General features: G+C 37.3%; 1 protein-coding gene across 1 annotated transcript in view; it reads left to right on the top strand.

Annotated features, from left to right (window-relative positions):
- SLC2A13 (solute carrier family 2 member 13) overlaps window positions 1-27,221 on the top strand; it is a 127,833-nt gene that overhangs the window by 78,841 nt on the left and 21,771 nt on the right. Inside the window, exons 5-6 of the mRNA XM_054177901.1 lie at window positions 15,613-15,776; window positions 18,900-19,020. Coding sequence (XP_054033876.1) covers window positions 15,613-15,776; window positions 18,900-19,020 — 285 coding nt within the window. The remainder of the gene's footprint in view (window positions 1-15,612; window positions 15,777-18,899; window positions 19,021-27,221) is intronic.

Genomic DNA, 27,221 nt, shown 5'->3' with positions numbered 1-27,221 from the left:
CTTGCTGAAACATGTTCAGAGAAGGGCAACAAAGTTGGTGAGGGGTTTAGAACACAAGCCCTATGAGGAAAGACTGAGGGAGCTGGGGTTGCTTAGCCTGCAGAAGAGGAGGCTCCAATTCTCTGTTGCAAGCCAGTCTGTTTATGCTTATAATAAGTATTGACAACTCCCAGCTCAACAGTTATTTCCATCAAATGCAGACTGTTGGATCACTCACATTTCAGAGTGCCAGCCTGAGATAAGGACTTGAATGAAAAGGCAGCTGGCTTAATGTTTGTGTCTAGAGAAAATGTCACTGAGTCTGGTAAGGGGCAGCAACAGTCTAAAGCAAGAGCATCATGTCGACCGTAACCTTCAGGGGATGCAGCATTCAAGGATAAAGCACGTGTCCTTTTGGCTTCTCTCAAAAGTAATCCTGATAAAAATTGCTGAGAAACTGTTAGAGGAGGTGCTTGCTTCTTTCTGACATGATGACATCACAATGATTTGGTCTGTCATCTACTCTGATTAACTATGTTAAATACTATGCACCTGTTAGAACCTCCTGATACTCTGAATTGTTTACCAGAGAACACTAATTATGCCACTAATTGCAAAAGTGCCCTCAATCTTCTCAATGTTAAAACCATGTGCAGGTCAATGAGTTAGTCTTCCTCAGAGAGCCAGGCTTTTCCCTGTTTGTGAACCATGGGCCTGCTGAAGCCTCAGTGCTCACAGAGAATTGAAAATAAGAAGACCTGGTTTTGCATGATGTAGAGAAGTGTGGAGAGTCCAGGGCTGAGGCTGGATGTCAGACTGAGAGAAAAAGGTAAAAGTTTAAGCAAAAGAATGCATGTCTACTATGTGCATTGTAAAGCCAGAAAAAAATAAATAGCAACTTAGTTTTGCAGAAGTTTTATTTCAAGAAGTTTGTTAACATGTGTGCACGTTAAACTATGGAAATAAAATGTGTTGTTGCAGGGATGTGATATTAATGGAAGTGCTGCTATGAGGAACAGTAAAATGGCCTCTGTACAGGGGAGTCTCTCCACTTTATTTACACGTGTTGTTCTTCTTTTGCCAAGGATTCCCAAACAAGCTTGGGTTTGCAAAAATCAGTCTCTGTCTCTCTTAGAGCTTACTTGGGTTTATCCTGGATATTTTTCTTGATTTGTTATAAATAGATTCCTGGATGAAATTAAGACTAAATAAAGAGCCAAAAAGAGTGAGAAAAAGGACAGCAGTCAGTAGTGAAAACCAAGCAGAAGTACGAGAAAGCATTCAGATGAATAGTGGAGTTTCAGCGTGCTGTTCTGTCTGTTAACTTATGTCAGCATGGGAGATAGTCAGAACAAGTAAGGACAGAAGTTGTATCTTTTAAAAATGTTTCTTTGTATCAGATAGTAATAGATCATCACATTTGTAATGGATTGGTTTATAGCCTACATTTTGCTAACCGTTTAGGTTTTTTTTTTGTCAGCAAGTCACTGTTTGGCTGGCCCTGTGTGTGACTCATCCATTAGCATCCATCTGACTGTACTTCTAAAACACTCATACTAAACACTCAAAGGTGGGTAATGACAAAACAAAAAAAAAAAGATATATAAAACTTTCCTAATAAGCCTCAAGCCTGAATTGAATTCTCTTGTTATCTTGGTTCTCATTATCTCAACCCTTTTGACTTCTGCCACAATCGACTTAGTTGAGACAGATGCTTTCAAGGTGCACATTGGGACACTAAATATGAAGGGCCTCTCATAAACCTTTCTCCCACACACACAGACGAGAGGGAAAGTAACACAAAAAAAGTCCCCCTGGGTTGAGATAAAGAGCTTTACAAGACATGAGATGGTACAATGCACAATTACCTTAGCCTATTTGCAGAAAAGCACAATAAAATACAGAAGCAGCAGCAGAAGCTAATGACCTCCCCTCACTCCCCTTACCCACAACTTTCCCAGCAGAAAACAGCACCCCAATACCCCAGAACCCAAAAGCAGCAACTGGAAACAAGAAACCTCAAGCCCCGTATTACTTTGCTCCAGCCAGCACTTTAATTTTGAAGCTTGCATGATGGCAGCATGGTACTGAATACCACCATCAGATTCAACTCAATTCATGGCAATTATTAACATCAAGCCCTGAAACAGTTTGTTCTAAAAAAACCATGTGTAGATCTGTTTTTACCTACTGAGTGTGACTAACGGATGAAAAATGTGTATGAAACAGAATTTCTGTGTGAAACACATTTCATTCTATGAATATGGTGTTGGCATAGTCATCTTCGTTCATCATTGTTCACAGTGCAGTGAATCAGCTTTTCTTTCCTTGGGTTCCATGAATTTGAATGTTTGTCTTTTCTGGTTTTCTGTATCCATTCTGCTATTTTACATACTTGATACATAAAAATGAAAAAAGAAGAAGAAAAATAGCAATAGCTGGTGTGTCATTTACTAGAAGTCTTGGAAGAGTTGGCATAAATTCAGGGAAAGACAGAATTGTTTCATTAAATAGTAGGAAGACCAGGCAACTATGTGGTAGCCAGCCTCAAGCCAAAAGAAACATATTACGGTTGCTCTTTAAGGGCTTGTTTGTACAGCAGGATAGTGCTGTGCTGGGTGGTATAGAAATCTAGATCGGAAGTACAGCTCTTGTTTCAAGAGACTGCAGTTTAAAAATACAATAGAGTTCTAGCTGAATACAGAAGGAGTGCAAGGAGATAAAGAAAACTTAATTAAAGTGTGGAGAACAATTGGATAAGGTGAAATAGGAGAACTAGGATACAATGCATTGATTTAACAAATAAAACCCAAGCTGTAGACCAGTTGTATGTATTATTCTTTCAACAACTAAGTGGTTTTGCTGGAACAAAAATATGTCGACATTTTCATTTATCTGGAAAGTTTTTCACATCAAAAAAATTTAGTTCATTGTTAATTCAGGAATAACTGGGATTGCTTAATTATCAGATAAGTAAAGGTCTAAGCAAAAATTATGTGACGGGGAACTAGGCAATTCTGTGATTCTGTGAAATATTTCCTACAGCACTAGTGCACTCCTTAATATGTAAAAGGTAAAAGAGTGAAAGATCATCTTGAGACTACTCTTATTGGTGTCTGAAAGGTAATGGAAGACAATTTTAGCCTCATAACAATTTAAGGGAAAGACCCAGCTTTCATCTTCTTTGCCCTGAAGAGCAACCTTGCTCTTCACATGCCTCTTTTCAGGATCTCTGGTTCTATAGGGCATATTCCTAAGCTCTAATACAGACCTCTGTTGGGTACTTCTGGTGAGCATTTGGAGGACTGAACAACAGCTACCTTTGTTTTTCCTTTCTCTTTTCCAATTGTTTTCATTTATTATCCACACATGAATCTTCTCATGGAAGTGTGGAAAAGATGTTTTAAAAACGTCTGCAGAGGAGGAACAAATACAGAGAAATGAATTGACATCTCCAAGGCTACAAAGTCATAGAACAGAGATTAAAATTTGTATTTTTGATCTTGGCCTTGAGTTGACATGGTGAACTCTGAAGGACAGAGAACATAAATTGTATGTAGTCAGGCTGTCCTTGTAGGTAGAATAATTGGTCTGAATAGTGTAAGCTGCCAGGCAGGGATTTAAAATTTAGCAGCTTAATTAGTTGCAACAAGGAAATGATAAACATGAAAGGGATCTTTACCCAGAGGCAACACAGGAAAACAGAGAGCATATATGGGAAGTATTTCTTTGAAGCAGCCAAACACAAAGACCATCCTGTATCTGTCCTCTACTAGATGTTCACAAGTAAGAGACAAGTTAAAGTGTCGTTTCAAAGGGGACTCTTAAAAATATCTGTCATAGAATATTTATTTAGCTATTGAATGAGTGTGTTAGAAATTTTCATGTAATTCTATTTTAAATTTAGTTTTATATATATTTTCTAGCAGCTTCACTGAATTTTTAATTCAAAGTTTATGTAAATATTTTACATAACATATAGCAGTAAACAGTGCCATGAACATCTGTATTGTAATGTATATATGGTATAAATAGTAAGTCCTCTCCTGTGTGATCGAGTCATATATAAGAACATTTTAAAAATGGTCTATATAAATTGAGGACAGAATTTCCCTCTCAAATAGAAGCATACAGTGTATAACACTCCAAAGATTATTGAAAAAAATCCATTGCCTAACATGTTTCATAGATGAAAAGGCTACTATTCTGTACTATAGAAAATCTAGCTCTTTTACATTCTCTTTTAACCCCTTATTACATTAGTCTTCATAGTGTTTTAGATAGCTCTAATCATTTTGATGTTGTAATTAATAGCAACATTTTGTATTGAAGAAAAGAACAATGTGTTTGTACTTTTAAATAGGTAGCACATTCCCAACACATTGGTTTGTTTTCATTGTGCAGGGTTTGTTGAAACATACATTCCCAAAATAGCCATTCGCTGCTTTTCTAAGTACAGTTTTATTTTTCACACTACATTAGAACCATATTGCAGTGCTCTGCTGGAGGTCTGTTTGTAGCTGCTTTAAGTTTCTCATTGCATCCCAAGAGTCATGATAATTCTATTTAGTGTTTGTGAATGGCAACTGGTGCAGAAGTCACAACCTTCAAAGCAGTGCTGAAACATAATTTCACCCACCTAACAATTAAGAAAATACAAGTTAAGAGCTAAATCCACGGAGAGTTGAGTATATTCAGTTTCCTCAAGTATAGTTCTTAAGGTCTTCACAAAGGAGATGAGTGGACTGAGGTGTCTTTGAAAGGCTCTTAAAAAGGTGAGCAATTTGACCAGAGGACCATGAACCCATGCTATAGGAAGTGGCAAGGGGAGAAGTAGTTCCCTCTAGAGCAGGGTGATACCTGGCCTCTTGCATCTTCATCCATGAATCTGCTTTTAGAGCGATGTGTCCAACTTAATAGAAGGTTTTTCTCAAGAAATGGCAGAAGAGTCACTTTAAGGTGCTTTAGGAATTGGTAATTTGGGCACCCAGCACACCAGGGGAAGCACAGTTGTTGGAAGAAGCTCAGTTTGTGCACGTGATTCTTTAGATTTGGTGCTAAAAACTTGTTCTAGGTTTTCCTTCCTGATGATGCTACATTTTTTGATTAAACTTTTTGGACTGGGAAATAGAATCCAGTTTTTCTCACCTGTGCTGTAACCAGAGCATCTCCATAGTATGTATTCAGAGCACAGAGTGAGACAATGTCAGTAAACAGAGGTCTAACTTGAGAATCTCAGGTTGAAGCACCAAAACTTGAGACTGATGCTTTGTTTATTGGGAGAAAAATGGAAACCCATGCTTAGGAGGCTTGCAGGTCACTTTGTAGCAAGAGGCAAGATAGTAGACTGTTCAGAAAAATTGTACTGTTGAAAAGTAAATTTCAAAAGCAGCAGAAATCAAACCCTTTGTTTTTTTGATTGTCATTTATATATTATGTTAACATTGCTTCTATGGTTTTACCCATCCTGAACATGGGGGGGGGGGGGGGGGGGAAATCTGTGTACATTGGTTATACAACTATAAGGAATGTAATGGATCTGCCATGATTTTTTCCTTTCTCTGCTGGAATAGGTGAGATGAAAGGCAGTGAAAAAGACTGTGTGTAATAGAAGCAGACACTGCTAAATTGATATTCAGACTACATGTATTTATGTTTGCTGTACAATTAATTTTGCTTTCTTAGTCTGTTGAAATATGGCCTATATGCAGTGTATATAGGCTGCATGTACACTATCTGAAATACATTGCAAGGGTAGTATTTGGTTGTATGAATAGTAAAACTGATACTTGATTTAGAAATCTCAATTAAAGTACCACAAATGAATGGCATGAATTTAAAGGACACTTAATAGTTGCTATTTCTTGGTATTTGGTGCCAGAAGCATCTAATAACAAAAATTCCTGGCTGCAGATTTAGAGTGGTCCATTGAGATTGTCAGCCTGGGACGTTTTTGCCCAAACCAGTACTCTAAAAAAAGATCTTGTCTGCCACCACAAATAATGGGCTCAGATGGCATCACTCCAGAATTACTCTTTTTGGTTTGTTTTCCAAACAGTCCTGAAATGACTCTTGAGAATATGGGTGCATCTGTGCATTTGAGCCCAGGGAAGACTTTTGTGCCAGTTATTTCCCAGAAGTACTTTATATTTTTTTTAATTATCTGGGACATATGCTTGAAATTGTTACTAGTAAGGGCATTGTGCCCAATAGTGACTGCAGCTATGATGTATTCACATACATATATGCATGGTGTTATTCCTCATTGCTCATTGTGGAGTTTTCCCTGAATGACTGTGAGATTGGTGCCAACAGAAAAAAAAAAATTACTTTTTTTTAGTGTGATGCTGTAATAGACTAATTCAGAATGAGACAAGAATGTATATTTACTACTACATTCTTAAAGAAGGCTTCCACCATTTATTCCAGGGCCTTTGTTAACCTCACTTAATTTACAAATGAGTTTTTCCTCACTGTGTTGTTAACTGTTGACTTTGTAATTTCTTCTGTCCTAGCATAGAATCTATGATTCTGGAGTATATTCTGGTATTGTGTTGTTTGGGTTTTTTTTTTCTGTTTGTTTGGTTTTGTTTTCATTGCTGGAATCACTTGACAGTCATCTCAGCCTAACTCTTGGTTAAAATAGTCTTTTTCCTTTTGTGCATCCTCTTACCTTTTCAGAGTTGCAACCCATTGTCTGGCCTGACACTTGTTCTTCCAGAGCAGGGGAAGATGTTGTACAAGTCTTTGAAACCTGATTCAAAGAAACCCAAAGCCTATAAGAGAGTAGAGGACTTTGTGTTGGTTTTGAGCTTTCTAGCTGCTCTGATCTTAAAAACAGTGTTGTCTCTGGCCACTTGGCTTTGGCCATTGGGACACTGTGACAAACAGGAACAATGTTCCAGGCTTTCTCAGTTTTCCAATTGACACTAAGAAAGGAGGTTTGATACAGCAATTAATGATTGGTTTCTACAAAACAGGCACAACTCAGATTTAAAAGTTCTTAACAAATCTGTATTGTAAGATCAACAAGTATCTTAAATAAATAGCTTCATAGCCACAAAGTTACATTTTTCTTGGTGATCAGGAGACACCGCAATGACCAATTCATTATTTTAGTTCAATTCATTGGATTCTTAGTAAGAATTCATTGCACTTGGTCTCATGGGTGCTCTAAAAATGCTAAGCTGTGTAAGAGAAACATTATTAATGCAACATCTTCTAACGAAAATTGGAAATGATAGAGTATTATTCACATTTCACATGTGAATGAATACTTGTAGTGTCACTGGAATATTAATTATTTTTTATGCCAGGGACAAATTATTTTGATAATTTGTGTGATTGCATTATGGAAATAAAATTCTTCATACGGAAGACTGAGGTTTTAGTGAGATACTTACAGGTTTAAGACATGTACAAACTTGGTTTGGGTTTTCTATGAACATTTAAAGTTCTGTACACATTTAGCTTCATAATTGTATGTTGTCTGTGAGTGAAATTATTTAGGAAACTAAGGCAATGTGAGTTCATGGAAATGAAGTTCATGGACGTGTGTTCCTCTGTGTGTCTGCTGAGATTTCATAAAGTATCTTTACTTTAAAATACAAGAATTGAAGGAGTGAAGGAGAAGTTTGAGGTTTGTTGCTTTTTTTGTTGCCTTTTTTTTTTGTTGGTTGGGTTTTGTTGTTGTTTGGGGTCATGTGGGTTTTTAGTAACTTTTTTTTTTTAAGTTAAGTGAATAGCATTCAGAAATTAGGAGGTGGCAGAAACAATCTACTATGTACAAGGAGTGAAATGGTAGGATGATAAGAAAGCAGGAACCTGATAGAGCTTCTGGGAGGGAGCAAAAGGGTCAGGAACTGGTCTGAGCATGGCGATAAGTGAGCAGAAATCAGGAATCAGTACCAGAGTAAATGGTAAGAAATGTGGTCACTAGTCTCAGAGCTAGCCTCTGTTTACTGCAGTGGGGTTGGACAAGGACAAGGTGACTTTTGTGGGTTTCTTTCAACCTGATGCCATCTGTGAATCTGTAAAGAGTTGTGAAGATTGTGTCATATTTCATTACACCATCAAAGCCCAAATTAGAGCTCTACAACTTCGTGGCTGTAAGATTAATTTCTTTAACATGTATTCTACATAAAGTACATAAAAACCTGTCTGCTCTGTGCAGATGCAGTATTGTCTCTGGTGCATGCTACAGTGCCATGGTCTTGGAAGAACTGGCAAAAAATGTTAGAGAAATAGTTTGTAAGCCATTAGTCCTATCTAATCTAGCAACATTCTCCTAAGTAGTTGTGCAATGCTTGTGTCCCTGTACAAGATCCATGTATGAATGACTTTATTGCTAAGGGGAACAGTGGGACTAATGCTCTCAGTATTGAGTCATGTATCTTGGCCATAGAAAGGACTATTTCTACACAGACATTTGTGTGTAGTTTCCATTTGTGTATATTGATGTTATTATTCTAAATGAATATGTATTTGTCATATGTTTATAATGAGAAAAAATGCAAACAAAGCTCAGAAACTCCTGTGGTAGCTGACAGTACAGTACCTTTAGGCAATTCTTTCATTGCTGTCTAACAAAGTGAAATGGCTGCCACAGGAAGCTCCACTGTCAGGGTTACTCAAAGCTGTCCTGTATAAAGCTCCAGAAAACATATGTGGGTAATCTGACCCCACTGGAGTGAAAGAAATAACTAGAGGTGCGATATTTTGAAAATGCACTATCTGATAATAAGTGCTGTGCAAACTGAGTAACACTTTGCCTTGCTGCATATGAAAGAAATCCTTTTTTTCTTAATTGGATAATGGCTGAAAGATCAGATCCTGTAGGGAAAACTGAAATTACTTTTTAAAAAACACTTCACAGTCCATTTATTAACATTTAGTTTTCCTTCTGCCTGCCTAGAAAGCAAGTCTGGGACATTTAGCATGATTCCCTTCAGGTACTACACAGTGGATAAAAAGGCAGGGGTTTAAATTGTGATGATATGTTTCTATTATTCGTAAGCAAAAATTAGAAGTAGTGTATTCTTTTCCCGAGAGATAAAGATTTAGCACAGACACTTACTCTTTCTTCAGAAAGCATCCATGAACTGGATTCAAATAAAAGACAGAAGCCAATTTATTTCCTTTTTTATTTTTTGAATTACCTTTGGAGATCCCATTACTCCCAGTTTGCTATCTCCTGGTTCTTTTAGTAAGACTATGGTATACATAGGCTCTTAGCTTCTGGCCTTGGCCTAAACAAAGGGGCTAGTTCAATTATTATTTTTATTTTTTTAGTACTATGTACATTTAGCAAGTCTACTGATTTTTAATGAATTTTGATTTTTTTTTTTGATCCCAGTCAGCTTATGGCAGGCATTAGTGCTTTCACCATTAAAACACCCTGGAATATTAAACTAAAATTTTCTGCATAAATGAATAACTGAACAAGGTCTATTTTGTGAAACATCTAGGGATTTTCTTTCCCCAGCTAATTTCCCTTACAAATTTGCAGAGCCCACTTACCTGCAGTGAGACTCTGGAGTGTCATTATTCTGGTGCAGGTAGCGGTGGTGGATAATTGAAATAGTCATCTGTCTTCCTTCTGGTCCCAAAAGTTTCAGTGGTCTCCATTTGTAAAATAGAGATGATGGTGGTGATCTTCTTTCATAAAGGTTCTGTTGAAGAGTTAAACACTTCTGTATTGAGTGATGACACCAAAGACAAGGTGAAAAAGCTGACATTTCTTTTTCTTGCACTGCTAGGCATATAGGCGTTACAAACTCCCACCTATTTGTTCTGTGCTGGAAACTGCGTCTCTGTTTTGGGAATAGGAGGAGGATGGTCAAGGCTGTGTTCCTGCCAGTGCTTTTATTTAATTTACAGAACCACAGAATGTTGGGTGCTGAAAGCAACATCAAAAGATCTTCATTTTCATAACCTGAAAGGCTGGGAAGGTCCCTTCCAACCTGGTATTCTGTGAATCTATGAATCTAGTCCAACCCCCATGCCAGAGCAGGATCACTTAGAACAGGTCACACAGGAACACGTCCAGGCAAGTTTTGAATGTCTGCAGAGAAGGAGACTCCACGACCTCTCTGGACAGCCTGTTCCAGTGCTCTGTCACCCTCACAATGAAAATATTTTTCCTTATGTTCACATTGAACCTCCTCTGCTCCAGCTTGTACCTGTTGCCCCTTGTCCTGTCACTGGACACCACAACAGAGCCTGGCTCCCTCCTCCTGACACTTGCTTTTCACATGTTTATAATCATTAATGAGGTCAACCCTCAGTCTCCTCTTCTCCAAACTACAGACCAGATCCAGCACTGTCTGCTACTCCTCAGTTTAACCTGCTAGTTAAATTCAGCCTACTTATTCGGTGGAGTTAACTACTGGGTTCTGTCCTCGAATTCACAGGGCACTTTGTTAAAGACTTATGTAGTGTGGTGGTTTTAGGCTATTCCTTTAAAATTTAGTTACAGATTGTGAGCAGAAAAATAGAAAAACATTAATAAATCACTATTGGGCTGATGAAGGACAGGCCATGCTTGATGAACCTGATCTCCTTCTATGACAAGGTGATAGAAGGAAACGCTGTGGATGTTCTTTACCTGGACTTTAGTAAAGCCTTTGACACTGCTTCCCACAGCATACTCCCAGAGAAACTGGGTGCCTGTGGGTTGGATGAGTGGATGATTCATTGCATGAAAAACTGGATGGATGGCCAAACCCAAACAGTGGTGGTGAATGGAGTTGCACTTGATGATCTTAAAGGTTTTATTTCAGCCAGAATGATTCTATGATTCTATGAGTATCCCATTAATTTAGGGAAGTGAATTCCTTTGTGTATCCTGGTGATCTTAAGCCTTTAAAGGTACTTTCAGTCCTTTGTCAGATACTGGTACACTACCTTTGGTTAACAAATATAAAATTTCATCTCTCTGAAAACTAAATAAAATCCTGTATTTTCTAAATATAATTAAACTATAATCCTTAAGACCTCTTCATGTACCTTGCATGTGGATAATGTGGTGAATCACAGAACTTGTTAGTTGTACAGTTATCTGTCAGACAGTACCATATGCTGAGCATTTTTTGGTATCAAAATATACTGATTGCAATAAACAGCATTCGCTATGTCATTTCATTCTGTGCTGAAAGCATTTGTAACACAATATGTATCATTACTGCTAGGTGGAGGATTTGATGGTATAATTACAGTAGGTTAGTGTACAGTGGCAGTCCCCCATGTTTCCTCCCAGGCACTCATTTTGAAAAATCCAGTATCTCTTTGGGGTGATATAGCAACCTTTTTCCTTAGAGAGCTCTTGAAGACTTCAAAAGTAGAAGCATGGGAAATAATATTCAACTGTTGGTCTTAAATTGGAGTCCTTTAAAGCAGCAGAGTCTGGTATGAATTGGTGGGCTTCGGTTTAACAGAATGATGTTAGCTACAAAGTTTGTGTGTGTATATAATTTTGTAGGGAGTCATATATATTTAAATACACAGCATTGTTTTATGTAAATATCATTGTTTGCATGCTCTGTGATTTTTAAATGGAGAAGATGGAACCAGGTTTACTAATATTTTTGAAACATAGCAACTTACTGTTTTAAAGAACAGTGGAGTATCCTGCAGGAGAGACTGGAAGTGAGAGAGTCTTATGCAGAGCAGAATCTTGAGATAAGATAATCATGTTGGTTTGGGTGATGTCTATAATTCTCAAAAGTTAAGTAAGTGAAAAGATAACTTGAATGTTTACAATGGAGTGTGGTCAGAGGAGAGCAAAGATTGGGAGGGCTTCGCATAACACCTGGCAGAACTAATTTGGCTGGACAAGTTTGCCCTATGTGTCACTATATAGGCTTGAAAGTCCAAAGGGTGGTTGAGGTTGTTTGTTTGATACTTCCTTCTTCAATTTAGCTGTTGATATTTTAAAGTTTTAATTTTTTAAGAAATCTGAAGACTATATCTAAACTGACTAATGTGACAGTCCTGGGACTGAAGCTGAATCATAGTGACAAAATGGATATTTACAGTTTTTGTGATCTATATAGCAGTTAGTCCTTACATTGTTAGGACTTTACATTTTCATTAGCTGTAGCCAATGGATATTCAGCATCAACAAAGTTTTGTCTGGCAAAGGCAATTCCTATTGAAAAGTAGATCTGTGCTCACGTATTTCATAATGCTAGTGTTTATATTAAACTTACTACTTTATGTTATAGGAATTCATTAAGGGAGGTGATCAAGTTTCACAAAATTACAGACTGGTTGAGGTTGGAAGGGACCTCCAGAGGTCATCTGGTCCAATCTACCTGCCCAGGCAGCAGGGGCTAAAAAGCAAGGTAAAAGATTAGGCAGAAACAATTGTAGATGTAGGTGGGGAAGCAGCAGAGTAACTGCCCAGATCTTCAGACTGGTATCCCTGGTTGTTCTGAATGCAACCTATGCAAGTGGAAACTGTCACATCTCCCTGATTGCTGTGATGTGCAGAAAGTGAAGCTGGGAAGTTGAACGACATTATCCAGCACTGGAGTTATATCACCAGATGCTGCTATATTGTTCTGCAGTCCATATTTCACATAAGTCTAACCAAGGGATATTTTTACTTTGCTACTTCTACAGCACCTTGCCAGTGTGCCTTTTTTCCTATCCCCAGGCTTCATATCATGCTTAGCTGGGCCATAGCATCCCTCCTGTTATAAAGCCTCAACACCTGGAACATCTGCTGTCTTTGACTCCTTCAAGATATATCAACTTCTTCCTGCCTTATTTTCATTTGCAGTACTTCGGCATGTAATAAACTGATAGAACGAAAGGAAAGGCATGTAAATCTGTCCAAATTGCCAACATTTGTGGTTTTCTTCCATGTTTAATCCTTTGCTTCTTGGCTATTGCACCACTTTCAATTTCACTTTGTATTATTTCAGTTGCATTGAGGAAAAAAAAAAAAGAGAAAGGATTTCATTATCTCTAGGGATGATTTTCTGGGACTGAGTAGTTTGAATAGCTGGACAGTGATTTCCAAAGTATTGTGCTAGAAAATGTCAACAAACCCTTGCAAAGCACTTCCAAAGTACTCTTCTTTTGTTTTCTTAATAGCAAAAATGCAAAAATTTAAATGTTTTCAAGATGTTGTAAGGTTACTTAGTTTTATTCATTGATTTCACAAGAATTGCAGATTCTGTCCAGAAAAGGCTGACATCTTTAGGCTGAAACTTTACTGGAGTAGACTTGATATAACAGAGAGCCTGGAACAACTTCTTGTGAAAGATGAGGGCAATCAAAGTTGTGATGGCAGCTTACTGGCAATTATTTTTTTTTTAATTCAAACCTGCTGCTTCTCTACTGCCAAATAAACTAACCTGGGAACCCAGGATGCATCTGGAAGACCCGCTTGAAGTGGGAAATTCTCCTTTACTTTAAACATTGGATGTTGCTTTTAAAAAATACTGTTGTTTTAAAGAAGAGGGAGGAAAATGTTCGAGAGTGCTTAGTTTCCTCCAACATGGTATATTTTCAGTAGGTAGTCAAAAGAATTAGTCTGAGGATTCTTGAATGTGAAAATCTTTCAGGTTATTGGGTTTTTTTAATATACAGCAACCCTTGATTGAAAAACTTCTCAAATTTGATATCCCTGTAAATTAGCAATATTAAAATCTTTTGGAGTATATCCAACTCATTTCCTTTGTGTGGCTTTGGAATTGTCTGTGTTCATTTGCTTTCTAACATACAGTACTTGCTTAACAATTCTAATGATATGCATGTATATTTGTAATTTTCTTTACGTTTTAGAAAATATGCCAGGACTGTACAATTTGGTCACTGAAATGGCATTCCCTCCAGAAGCTGCAGTGATCACTGCAGTTGTAATATCACTGCCTGGCCTTTTTCTGCCACCTAGGCTTTTTCCTTGTCAGGAAGAAATTAGAAATTAGACATTATGAGGCCGTTTGGGCTGCATATGTTGGTAGAAAAATGAACATTCTAAAATCCATAAACATTAGAAAATGTATTTAGTATTTATCATCTGTGAAAGTATTCTTTCAAATGTTTAAAGTTAGATTACCGTGCCATAATAAATATGAACATTGCTTACCACCTAGACTTGGGAAGCTTGGCATTTGGCTCTGCAGAATCTAAATTTCCCTGGCCTGTTTTCCATTAAAATTAAATATGTTGCTTATGTATGGATAAACAGTAAGCTTGAAGTTGAGAATATATAACCAGTGACTGCAATAAGCAACCAGAGGGAATGTTGTGGGCAGAAGGTGCTTGTTTATATACATCAGGCAGTATACATCTGCATACTTTTATGTGATTCTCTATTTTTTACTTGTTTAATCATACAGAATCAGTATGCCATACATTGCTGCTGACAAATGGCAATTTCTGACTTCCCAGTAGAACTGGGTTTGGAGTTAAAACTGGGTTCCTGAAGCCTTATCTGGTGGAATTAAATGTCCGTAAGAAAAGGGAGATGTATTGGGAGGTCAGGGACTGGATGGTTTTGGTGACTGGAACTTTTGCCAAGTCTTCACTGAAATGAAAAGTGGTTTATGCTTAGAATGTGGACCACAGGAATTTCTGGGTATTAAAACCACAAGTGGACATTTAAAGCAAGCTGCATTTTGACCAGGGGGGTTAAAAAAAAATAAATAATTGAGCTTCAACGTTTTTGATGGTTATTTTACTGTGCTGCAGCCTTAGACTGCTAGATATTTGGGGGCTTGAATATTCAGTATTTCAGTCAGCACAAATTAATAGAATAAGATGTAAAGTGTTTCTACAGCATGAACAAAATTACTTGGGTTTTCTTGAAAGTTTATTTAGCTTTCACTGAGAACATAGGCACAACATCTGTGTTGATCTCTGTGAATGTTAGAAGGCTTCCTTTTCCTTCCCTTTCATTTTGCTCAGATGATTTATTTATGAGTTCGTGTTTGTGTGGAACAGTTGATTTCTTTTATAGAGAAGCAGAGGATTCTATCAAATGCTCCTGCTGGGTGCAGATTCACACCCCTGCAATGGGGAGTTAAGGTTAAGGCATTTCAAAGCAATTGTATTCTGGTTAAGACAAAATTATGAAAGAAGACGTTTTGGGTGCTTCAGTGGCAGTGAAATGAAACTGCAAAGTCTAAAACCAGGAGGTTATAAGTGTCACTTGCAACATGTTGGATGCCATAGATTAGTTCTTTTTTACCTTTAATGGGAGAGAAAATGTATTTGATTTTTGAGCTGTCTTTCTCTAGATAATACACAAAATACTAAACTTCCATGTTTTTCGGCAGAAAAAGATAAAGACACAAAACAACAGCTTTGAAAGCCAGATGCATTGAAATTAAAAATGCAAACCCCATTTCTAACAGAATGTGATTGACCATTGAAAATATAAACAGCCAAGAGAATGGTAATTTCATCTCTTGATGGCCTCCAGTAAAAACTTTAGTCAGACAAAATTTATGCCTTGGTTATTCCTGATTTCCCATGATAATTGGGTATTAGTCTGCAGCTGCATTATGCAGGACGTCACATGATATTTGTTATGAGCTTTTTGGATTTAAAATGAGAAACTATAACATGAGCCAAATTGAAATCAGTGATGTTTGTATTTGTCTCTCCTTTCACTCACAGGTACTACAGTGCTACCATTTTGCAGATGTCAGGAGTTGAAGATGACAGGCTTGCAATCTGGCTGGCTGCACTGACAGCGTTTATCAACTTCATTTTCACTCTTGTGGGAGTCTGGCTTGTTGAAAGAATGGGTCGCCGGAAGCTGACACTCAGTAGCTTAACAGGTGAGTGTTTGGTTCATGTATTTTATTTTCCTTGTAATTATTACCAACATTAAAATTCCAAGTGCCATTTTTTCAAAGTAGTCCTCTTTAAAGTAACAATCTTGATCCCATATGTTTCCTGAAATCCTATAGCTTTTCAAGACTAGTAGTAAAGTACTACAGCTAAATGCTTATTTTAAAAAAGAGATTTAGCACGTTATTTTTGTCAGGTGCAGTTTCTCCTTCATCCATGTTTGAGGATGTTTTTATTTAGCTTACTTATGCCTTTTTTCCCCTCCAGCTTGGAACTTCACAGCTGGTTAATTTTTAAATCTCATGTGTGTATATATGATATGTAATTTCTGATTCATAATTGGAATTCAGAATATCTTATCCAGAAGTACTGGATAAAGACTGTTGCCATTGCTGCACTTTTTAAGTAATGCAGTTCTTTGCATAGTTATCTCAAATACAACACAGTAAGTACTTTGTCTGTGATTTTAATTGATCTTCTGTATGAGAAACTAAAAGACAAAATTCTTGTTTTGTACATTTTGTCCAAATAATCAAACACCATAACTCATCACTTGGAAGCAGGAAAAGGCAAAGTGAACAGTCTTGCCTATGCTTAGCTTCATCATGCTGTTTACCCAGTAAGTCCCTGCTTGCTCCCACATTATGTGCTTTTTCTGTCTGAAGTGACTGATACCTTCCTCTGGGTGAATGTTTGAGAGGTTCAGACATTTTCAAGAGCCAGGTTTGGAAAAGAGAGCTCCTTTTGAAATAATGTTCACAAGTGCTCAGCTGGGAAGGTTTCACATCTCTATATTTTGTTCTGTTGTCACTGTCAGGGATCCAAACTTCTATTTAATGCAGTGCAACAGAGTGGGGGACCACCTGCCGAGTCGCTGGCCATCTGCAGTTAATCTGAAGTTAATCTACACTTGCTATATATGAATGCATACGTATATAGGCAAAACAGTTATGGCACAGTGCACACCCTGTGGCACAGTGGTTTGATACACAGTAACCCAAATCTGTAAATTAAGACATGCAGAGGCAATTTGATATTTCAGGTTATAATAAATGTTTGTCTGGTGTGTTACCATTTTGATTTGGAGTCAAGAAATTTGAAGTGTTTCCCATGGTCCATGTTCAGAAATGCGGTCATGATGAAGGAGATTGGAAAAGCACGGTCCTCACATCTTAAAAGAAATTAAAATCTCAAATCACTGCTTCTGTCACTGTTATATATCTCCAGAACAGTTTAAAAACATCTTCCATATAGTTTCTTCTATGCCTCCTGCCAGGGCAAGGTCTTCCAGAGTGGAAAGGCCCAGTTCTCTACCTCTGTCTATATTCAATGCATTATCTCCCCTGTGGTTCTTGTCTGGTCTTGTTGCCTTTCTGCCAAGTGGATCCCTTCTAGCGCTGCGCAGGTACTTCTGCTTCTTGAATGCTGGTTCTCCTTTATCCTCTATTGGAAATGAGTAGGGTATTTATTTGTGTTTGGCCCAAATAGCCTCATATGTCTGGCCAGCCTCTCAGGACTTCATTACTTATCTGGACCCAGATGCCCACAATTATTTTTTATTCAATCATTGAACTTACACTTTTTGACTCTGGTTGACATATGCTGAGGTCATACATTTGAAATGTAGATATAAATGTCTGTTACAAAGCATATTAGTCACAGAACAAAGGGATATGACACAGAATTTATAAAGGAGCATCATACAGGTAAGGTTATTGGTTTATGATGTTGGGACACAAAGTAATTGGTAAAAGTGACCTTTCTTCTGTGGTGGGTTGCTGACTGTCCATTTGCAGTGTCACTTGACCCATGCTGCACTGTTTGCTGTGTTCTTTATCATGCAGTCCCTCCTTAAGGAAAATTCAACTACAGTAATGAAATCATATGCATTCTCTCTGTACTGTTTAGAATTCTTATATGCAACATTTGACTCTTTGAGGCAGTGGCGAACATGATGTGTTTTCCTTAGCAAGAAGACTGTTTAATAAAATTATAATTACTGAATCTGCTGATGGATTTCTTTTCCATGACGAGTTTTCTCATGAGATAAACATACTTTACTGCTCTACTTTGGTTTTGTGTTTCTAAGGACATCGACTTTCAGCCTGAGTTATTATTGGCTGTTTCTCTGTTGTTTAGAGAAGCCAGGTATGCCCCAGTCTCTCATTACATAAAATGAAGGTAGAATTATTGTCATTGCCTGCTGCTGTAAGAGTGTGGGGCGTTTTTGGTAAAGGTTAATTGATCTGAGGTTTGTTAGATGAAAACCTACAAGAATAATCAGTAGACAGATAGTAACGTTAATATTCTGATTCAAAGACAACATACTGTAATTTAATTTTGTAAACTTGTGCAGGTTTTCCTGCTTTCTGAAAACCTTTGGGAAGGACAATTTTGCATTTACTTTAATGTATATTTGTAATTTCCAAAATACTGGCAACTTGGAAAATTGACCTTTTCAGATAGATTGAGAAGCATCAGGAAAATTACAGGAAACTGCTTCTACCAAAACAACCAAACCCACACCTTTTTAGTTCTCTTTACTACAGTTACTGATTCCTCTCAGTTTCCCATTCATTTTGTATCTTTGCATAGTTTCTTTATCTTTCTTTTGTTCATTTTATTTTAGCTAGATGCTTTCTTCAAAGCTGTTGAGAAACGTGTATAATAAACTTTATTTGCCAAGTTACATATTCAGTGCTTTTCCAAAGAAGTGAAACATTTGCAGAAGTGCTATAAGCGAGTGTTAGTGTATTTGGTTAACTTCAAAGACAGACAGAACATATTTAGAATGAGTATAAATAAGATTTTAGGCCCTTGTAGCAGGAAAGAGTTAATTGCAGTTTGATCAAAAGTACCCAGATTCCTGTTCTTTCATGCAGTATTCAGTTCCGTATATTAAAGAGAAAAGAAGTCTAAAAGTCTCAACCTGTTAATTTAATAATTAGACATTAAACCTGATGCAGTTAATTTTAACTTCTTACCTTCTCAATACAACTCCTTAGCAAATGCTTTGTGCCTTGCTTTCCCAAACATGGTTTAGTTCAATAGAGAATTATTTCATGTGTTCTGGAGAAAAGTATCACATTGTTCTTTATCTGTATTTTTAGGTACTGCTGTAGCACTCATTATCCTAGCTTCGGGATTTTTGCTATCAGCTCAGGTCTCGCCAAGAATCACACTTAATCCACCAGATCCTTCACATCAAAACTCTACCTGCACAAAATACAGGTGAGATTTCATGATCATTCACCTAATCTTCTTGAAGATTGTTTCCAGCTAATGAAGTTCTGCAATTTAGTAATAGACAATTAATCACAAAGTCTAATACAAGGAACTGACTAAATACCTAACATCAAAATCCTGACTTCCCTCAAGAGAGAAAATTGGAGTCTTTGCTTAAATGCTCTTGAATAATCCTTTGGAGCTTTTTGACTAAATAAGGTGGTTAAGCATCAAATTCTTCACTTAAGATCTCCTCCATTATATCATACCTGCTGCAAATTATAGTGAACACAAAGTTAAGAATATTTTAAAAGTTGTATGTAAAAATACTTTCTGTTGTTCATCTGCTTCTAGATTTGTCATATATGACAGCTGTAAACTCTCCAGGAAGGTGGGTTCTTTTTTTTGGTTGTTTCTCTGAGCAGAGAAAAAATAACATTCAGGTATTTACAGACCAATTAACAATTTTTAAAAACATGGGGTTTTTGACCATCGTTTCAATAGTGGTTAGAATATGCACTTTCCTGTGCTTACTTGTGCTCAAAATCTGTTTTACATGTGTTTGCAATAGAGATAAGTATCAATAAATGAGACACATGCTTCAAGCTTCCCAGCAATATTGGCTAGAAATGTGGTGCATGTCTTTTCATATGCCAGCACAATGTCTTAGGTGAAAGCTTCCGAGGATCTGAAGCTTTATAGACCCCTGGGAAGAGGATAGGAGGTCTTCAAAAGAGTGTAAATAGATGATAGTAACTGCAACACCAGATGCTACCAGATACGAGGATGCCTACATGCAAACCTGTGTATTTTTAGTTGTTTTCTGCTTCAGAGTCAACTATATTTTGCAGTTTTTGAGATGTGCTTGTACAGCTTTTTCAAATAGCAAGTGGTCTGGTTAAAAGATGCAAAATGATGGAAAGAGCTTCCAAATGCTGTCTTTTCAGAATAAGATTAACAGCAGGATGTCAGGAGGAATTGCCTAGGACTTAACTATTTAGAAAGGATGTCTGGAAAGCACAGATGCATTATTGGCAGAACTCATGATTTGTTATCTACTAAAGCTAGGTCATTCTCTAACCTGAAACAGTATAAAATCTGAGAAGAAATATGGTTAGCCCACCTTGCAAAGTAATGAAAATTCATTCAACACATTTTTAGTTTTCTGTTTAACCACAGCTAGTCTTGAAGGAAATGCAGGCTTGCTATGACTGGCTCAGTGTGCACTTCTGGGCAAAAGCATGAAAAATTACAGCAAGTAGTTCTAGTAAAGGCATGTTGTGTCATGAATTATGGCAATATTTTAATCTGTCATAATTTCTGTTTCTGACATGATGTGAGCAGAAGCAGATATGATAGAAAATCAAAGGGACTAGAAGAGGGTCTAGAAAAGAGCAATAAAAGAACTGAATTAATTTGGGAATACTTTTAAATAATTTGCAGATAAAAGCAAATGTATGGAGGGGGATATGAAATAATGGGAAATGTATGTGAAAAATTTATCTGCTCCAATTTTAATCTTATAGTATACCCTGGTAAAGAGACACAAAAACCGGGGGAGTTGAAACTAATAAATAGATGCAGTTGCCCACAGATCACAGAACTGGGCTGCAATACCCACTGTTAAAAAAGATGTAAAAATCTTGAAACATTCTTATGATTTATAACAACTTTCACACTTCTGTATCAAAACCTGTGTTTGGGATCATAATTTTCATGTCTCAAAACATCACCAAACCCTGACCTTGGTAGATCCAGAGGAAGAATATTGCCTCAGCATCATGAATATTAGTGTCCATTATGGGAAGTGATATCAGCCACTGAGTCAGTAGCAGGAAGCCTCAAAATTCCAGCCAAGGAAGCAGTAGGAGAAAGAAATAGTTTGCTTTTGGTGCAGGTCAAGGGGCAAGGGAAAAAAAGAATACATTTTCTCACCAGGGAGGTCTCCAGAGGATTTTAGTTTGAGCCTGCCTTTCTGCCAAGCTCCTTTGCTACACATAAAGAATATATATCAATGTATTCCTCTAGCTAAGTTATTTCTGGAGGAGATGATATACAGCCATGTATTATATTGAACTTGGAAAAGTGGCTGTTCAAGATGCCTGCTTTCTGTGCATGTGGTCAATAAGCTGAGTGAAGTTGAAACAAAAAGGGGTTTGTCATCTGAAAGTAGATGGTGTCTTCACCATTCCAAACCAAAGGAAAACGAAAGGATGGGCTGTGTTTTGCTCTTTATCTCTCCTTTTCAGCCTGGAAGACATTCCACATGCCAGTTGTGGAGCTCCATGAAAGAGATTCTCAAACTTAAGGATTTGGAAATAAAAGTCTGCTCTGCATAAGGCAAATCTTCCATATTTTCTGTGCAAGCAATGCATATTTTCCTCATCTAAGACAAATGGCATTAAATGAGCTGTACAAATAGCCTCTATATAGTATAGGAAATGTTACTGTAAGGATAGTTAGATAAGATAGCAAATCAAAGTAAAATGAAGTAACTTAATGGCAATGATATCTTGCTGTGTAATCTGCATTTTAGCTTGCTTTAGTGTAACTGCTCGTTTCTCATGTCGCTTGACATTGCATCTTGCAAGCCTTGAAGAGGTCCCAGAAAGAAAAAGACATTGGGCCTTCAGCAGATGAACAAATAATGCCATCTCTCTGTAGCCTCCATAATCACTTTTAAATATGTATGCCTACATGAAGGTGGCTCATAGTCTCCTTCATCTGCATGGTGATGCATCGCTCCTCTGAGATGAGGTACGCTTAGAGGCTGAACTGATTGGCAACTTGGTCATCTCAGCATATAGAGGAGCTTCCTAAATAAAACCTGTATTTGTCATAGACGAAATGTATTTGTAAGTTATAAAAACATCAGTAAAATATATTTTGCTCACAGAAGTTTCACTGATGCTGAACAGGATAAAAATGCTTTTATGTTTGCACATCTGTTGGGTTGGGGTAAGTGTGGGTGGCCATTATGGAAGCCTTAGAGGTACTTCAGACAGGTTACTTGTACATGCTTGCAGAAAACAGACCAGTAAGATAGACTGCAAATATCAAATAAAATATTTTCATTTGTTAGAGAGACATATCATAGCTGATCAACATCCAAAAAATAATCTGTAAGTCAGAGAGAAAAAATGTAATCCTCATTCACAATGACATCATAGAAATAATGCTAACTCTACAGGACACCTGACCACTGAAATTCTCTTTTTCTCCTCATAAGTGGAAGTGAATGGGTGTCTTATTAAAGATAGGCAAGGTGAATGCTCATCTGTTTGCCATCCTTAAATCAAACTTCTTTTTCACACTCAGCCTGTGTAAGGTTTTACAGATGTTTGTGGTGTGACCACTTCTCATAGTCTCTTTAGCAATTGTGATCATGGCCATAGAGAAGTTCAGAGGAAAATTTAAGAGTACAAAACAGCATAGTACCAAAATTTGTCCTCTTAAAAATGAAAGGATAAGCTAGCTGTTCCTATAAACACTTTCCAGGTTTTACTGGAGGCTTGCCTGGTTCTGGAAGCAGTGCATATGCACTAGCTACCCTGCTGCCTTTTCCCAGTCTTTAAAGAATCAAAACTGTGACTATCCCACTCTGCCTTTCTGTGGTACACTCACCCATTTCTGGAAAACAGCCTTTGGCCTTTTGCTTTGTATTCTTGGTCTTTCCGTCTCCTTTCTCTCTTACTGCACTCTGAGACTTGGTCAGCTGTAGAACACATATTATGAACTTGTTCTGCTTAAGCAATATTTTTTACCTTGGCTGCTATAATATAATGGTAACTTTTGTGTTGACCATAGATTAACCCTGAGGCTCCTATCCTAGGGAAATAATACCTGTGCACAAGAACTGTCATGTTCCTTTCCAAACTCGGTGTCTTTGGAGTTTGATTAAACTTAATAGTGGCGGTGCCAGCTGTGCTGGGCACACAAGGGCTCTCTTGTTCAGCTTTGAATTAGTCATCCTCACGTGGTTAATGTTCCTAAGCTCATTGCAGAAATACACACCACTGACATGAAGGCACCAATATTTAGTACTCTTCTTACACAGCAATCTTACAAGATTGCTAATGGGCAGATGTATGTTTTCTTTATGAATTTAGAAAAAGTACATAGTTGTCATTAGCTCTGAAAAACTCAGCTGTCTAGTAATTGAAGATGGTTTCCCTGTATTTAATAGTCTCAGGATACATATAGTAAGTATATTAGCTATTGTACTTTATTTTGTTTACTCATTGACCATCTAATTTATGTGCAACCTAGGCATCAGTATTCTTCATACTGTCTTTCAGGTTTTATGTTTCTAATGTCAAAGTGACTGAGAGTTGCAATAACAAATAGAGTAGTGTGTTTCAGCTCTTGAGGTTAGAAGCTTATGAATATGCAGAGAGATAAACATATTTGAGCATACCTTTTCCAGCCTATATGAAATGTCATTGAAATTTTACAGCATAGTTTCTGTTGTAGAACTGCACAATGATCTTGACATAGTCTTGAAATGTCTTAAGGATTTTTTGCTTGGTAATAATTTTCCATTTGCTGGCACGTTGCTTCTACTCATCAAAACTTGTAATTAAATTTAAAAATCTAAGGGGTAGGAAGGATATGTCAATTCTATGTAGTAACCATCTTTAATGTGAATGAGGAAAAATTCTTCTCATCACTTTAAACACAAAGATCATGGAGCATGAGCCTGATTTGAAGATGAGAAAGGACTAATAAGCTTGTCAGCTGTCTCACAGTGAAGCAGGAACCCCAAAATCCCATTTCATGGTAGTTCTGATAAACTGAGGGGCCAGGCTACTGAGAATTTTTCCTGTAGACTTCATGCCACTGAGCTGCAAAGAAGCTGGGTGTCTTTGGCCTTCTGGAGCCTTGCATTCCTGGCTGTTGTTGTTATTCTACGCAGGCTGAAGCATCTGAAGTCTAGACATTTGCCTTCTTGTTGGGTTGCCTAGGAGCCCAGCTGGTGAGCAGGAAGGGAACTAGGCACATTGTAAAACCTGTCTGCTGTAATGCTGCCTGGCTTCATCAAAATCAAATCATCTCTCTCAGGTATTTCAATCTCGATGACTTGTCAGTCTGACTGAGATCCATCCTACCTGGCATTTTTCAGCTGGCTCTTCATAGAGGAATCCATTTCCAAGACTCTAGCTCATAACCTGAGCACAGATATAAATATTTCATGATAAAGTACAGGAAACTCATTTCCCGTTTATAGCTGTATGCAAATTTCCCTTCCTGTGTAGGCATTCCGGAGTGTTCTGTTATAGAGCTTTCAAGACAATAACTGATCTGTGGTGTAGATCTGAAGAAGTATCAATATTGTAATAGATTTATACTTTGACATATATTTGGGTGTATCTGGGTAGGGGTGATAAGAAAGTATGTCCAAGAGCTGTAAAGAGATCTGTTGTAGATAATTAAATGTTAGTAAGTATTGTGCATTTATTTTCCTGATATATTTTGTATTCTAATTTATTTCCAGTATTATAAGCATGTATGAAAGAATATGTGCTCAATTTAAATTTGCTGAAATATTTTTGTTTGGCAAAAGAGAAGAAGAGCATAAGCCTGAAGCTACTGTATATTTTATTTCCATTTACTGAGAGAGAAAATTAGCCAACAGCCTCAGCCCATGATTTTTTTGGTTGTTTTGAAATTGCTTCATTTAAAAAAATTATCTCTTCTGGTTTTGTACTGCACAGTCAGTGATCATTAGTCTTTGTTAACTGATACAGATTTCTTTACTGTGTTATGAAACTGTTGTAGCATGTATATGTTGGAATTTTGAAGGGAATAAAAACATCAATCTTCTGAGGGAGCTGGGGTTGCTTAGCCTGGAGAAGAGGAGACTCAGGGGTGACCTTATTACTCTCTACAACTACCTGAAGGGAGGTTGTAGACAGATGGATGTTGGTCTCTTCTCCCAGGCAAGCAGTACCAGAACAAGAGGACACAGTCTCAGGCTGCGCCAGGGGAGGTTCAGGCTGGATGTTAGAAAGAAGTTCTATACAGAAAGAGTGATTGCACATTGGAATGGGCTGCCTGGGGAGGTGGTGGAGTCGCCATCACTGGAGGTTTTTAGGAGAAGACTTGACGGGGTGCTTGGTGCCGTGGGTTAGTTGTTTGGGCGGTGTTGGATTGGTTGATGGGTTGGACGCGATGATCTTGAAGGTCTCTTCCAACCTGGTTTATTCTATGTATGTATATCCTGGAAAAAGCAATGACTATCTGCCTCATCAAAGTCGATGTAAAAAAATTGTATCAGTCATAAAACAGGGCACAGAAGGATGCTAGATAGTCTGAGCATCCAACCATCTACACTAGGTATACTGGGAGTTAGATTTTTAAGGGCTTTATGTCTTGTATATTGAATTTCTGGGGTTTTCTCTGACCTAAATTGGTCTTGTGTGTAAAACCAAAAGTCAAAGCCTGATTGTATGAACTCACTATGTAACTAATGACAGAACATCCTGATCCAATAATAGGGTTTGAGCAATAATTGTAAGGGTTTAAGAGTATTTGTTATTTAAATTATCAGCCTGAAAGACAATCTTCAGAAAAGCTGTGGAAAATAATTGTTTTAAATTACTTAAACTGTTATGAGTAACTATAACCTCTGATATCTGGCAGCCTTTGCTGTGTTGAATGTCAACTTGACACTGTTGTGCATACCAAATAAAGCCCAAGGAGCAGTGGAATTAACAGTCATGTAGGCAAACACTGAAATCAAGAATCGGATTTCTTAGGGTTTTTTTCTGGACTCCTGGATGGGGAGCAATAAATACCTTCTGCTTCCCGATTCACTGGTTACTGATATTCAATGCTAGCTGAGGTTTTGTGGAGTTATCAATAAAGGAAGCCCCACAGGACAGAACAGACAAGGCAAAGTTCAGTTCTGTCATTCACCTCACACACAGATATTTATGAGGACATTGAGAGAAATGAGGAGACATCTGGTCCCTGTCCTGTCCTCTGCTGGCGACACTATAAAGATGACACTCCCTGCTGTGTCTAATTGTCATTCTTCTGCATTCCTGTGTCTGGATGATGTTCTGGCTGGTATTGGGTATTTGACTATATTTCTGCTTGACATAAAACCTAAAAAAAAAAGTAAATCTAGAGAAACTTTGAATCCTGAGATTTTCTGAAGAAAACACTTGCATAAAGACCACTTTAATGTGTTCAATTTTTCATATGATGTTCACATTGGATAGATTTTAGATGATAATTTGCTGCACTTGATAGCATGCAGTATTCAGAAATGGCTGCTTTCTATGCCAGGATGCCATGCTGGATGTACTAGCACCCTGGATCGTTACAGAAATTCATGTTGTTAATAAGTACTTTGATATACAACATAATTTGAGTGGAAGATGTTTTACAGTTGGAAAATCATTATCAGCATCCTGCTTGATATCAGAGGATTCTTTTCAGAAGAAGATGCTGTAATTTTTTAGCTGTTTTTAATATTATTACTACATACTGAAATACACACTCGTGCTTTGTAAGAACGTGTGTATTCAGCTTCAGTCTTCCCTTCCTGTTAACGTTTTGATTGCTGCCCACTCCTGTCATAATACTGATTAACAGAATGTAGCTAAATTTTGCTAATCTAGTATTGGATTTATCCTTTTTTTCCATAATTGATAATTATGATTTTATCATTTATCTTTGCAAGAGAAGAAATGTTTACTACTGTTAGGTGATTGACTTCTGTCTGAAAGTTTTGTTTAATCTCTCTGTTAAGAGCTGATTTAGTGCAGCTTTCCTTACATATTTAAAAGAAAAACCAACAAAACTCTTCATACCTGAATTTGACCTATCAGTTAAGCAAAAGGATGGTGTACTTACAATAGATGTGTTTTCTAAAAAGTCAAAACCACGGAAATTATACGCCCAAAAAATTGCTAATTTAGAAAGCACACAACAACAAAGAGAACATTTTTCTAAAACTTGGGAGAAGCAGGAAAATGCAAATGAATAGATTGTTTTCAACATTTTCCTACCCTCTTTCTTGCCAACTACCATATGAATTTACATTATAATTCTTTTAGAAACATCATACTCAAAAGAGTTTGAATTTCTAGATTTTAAACATGTACTTTCAGACGTCTTCAATCCATATAATGTTTTACTGGTTTCATTTTTGGTTACTTTGTTATATAATTACTCTTTTTCTCATAGTAGTGCAGTAG

This window comes from Dryobates pubescens, chromosome Z (assembly GCF_014839835.1).
Source record: "Dryobates pubescens isolate bDryPub1 chromosome Z, bDryPub1.pri, whole genome shotgun sequence".
Taxonomy (NCBI): domain Eukaryota; kingdom Metazoa; phylum Chordata; class Aves; order Piciformes; family Picidae; genus Dryobates; species Dryobates pubescens.
This window is presented reverse-complemented; position numbering and strand designations above follow the sequence as displayed.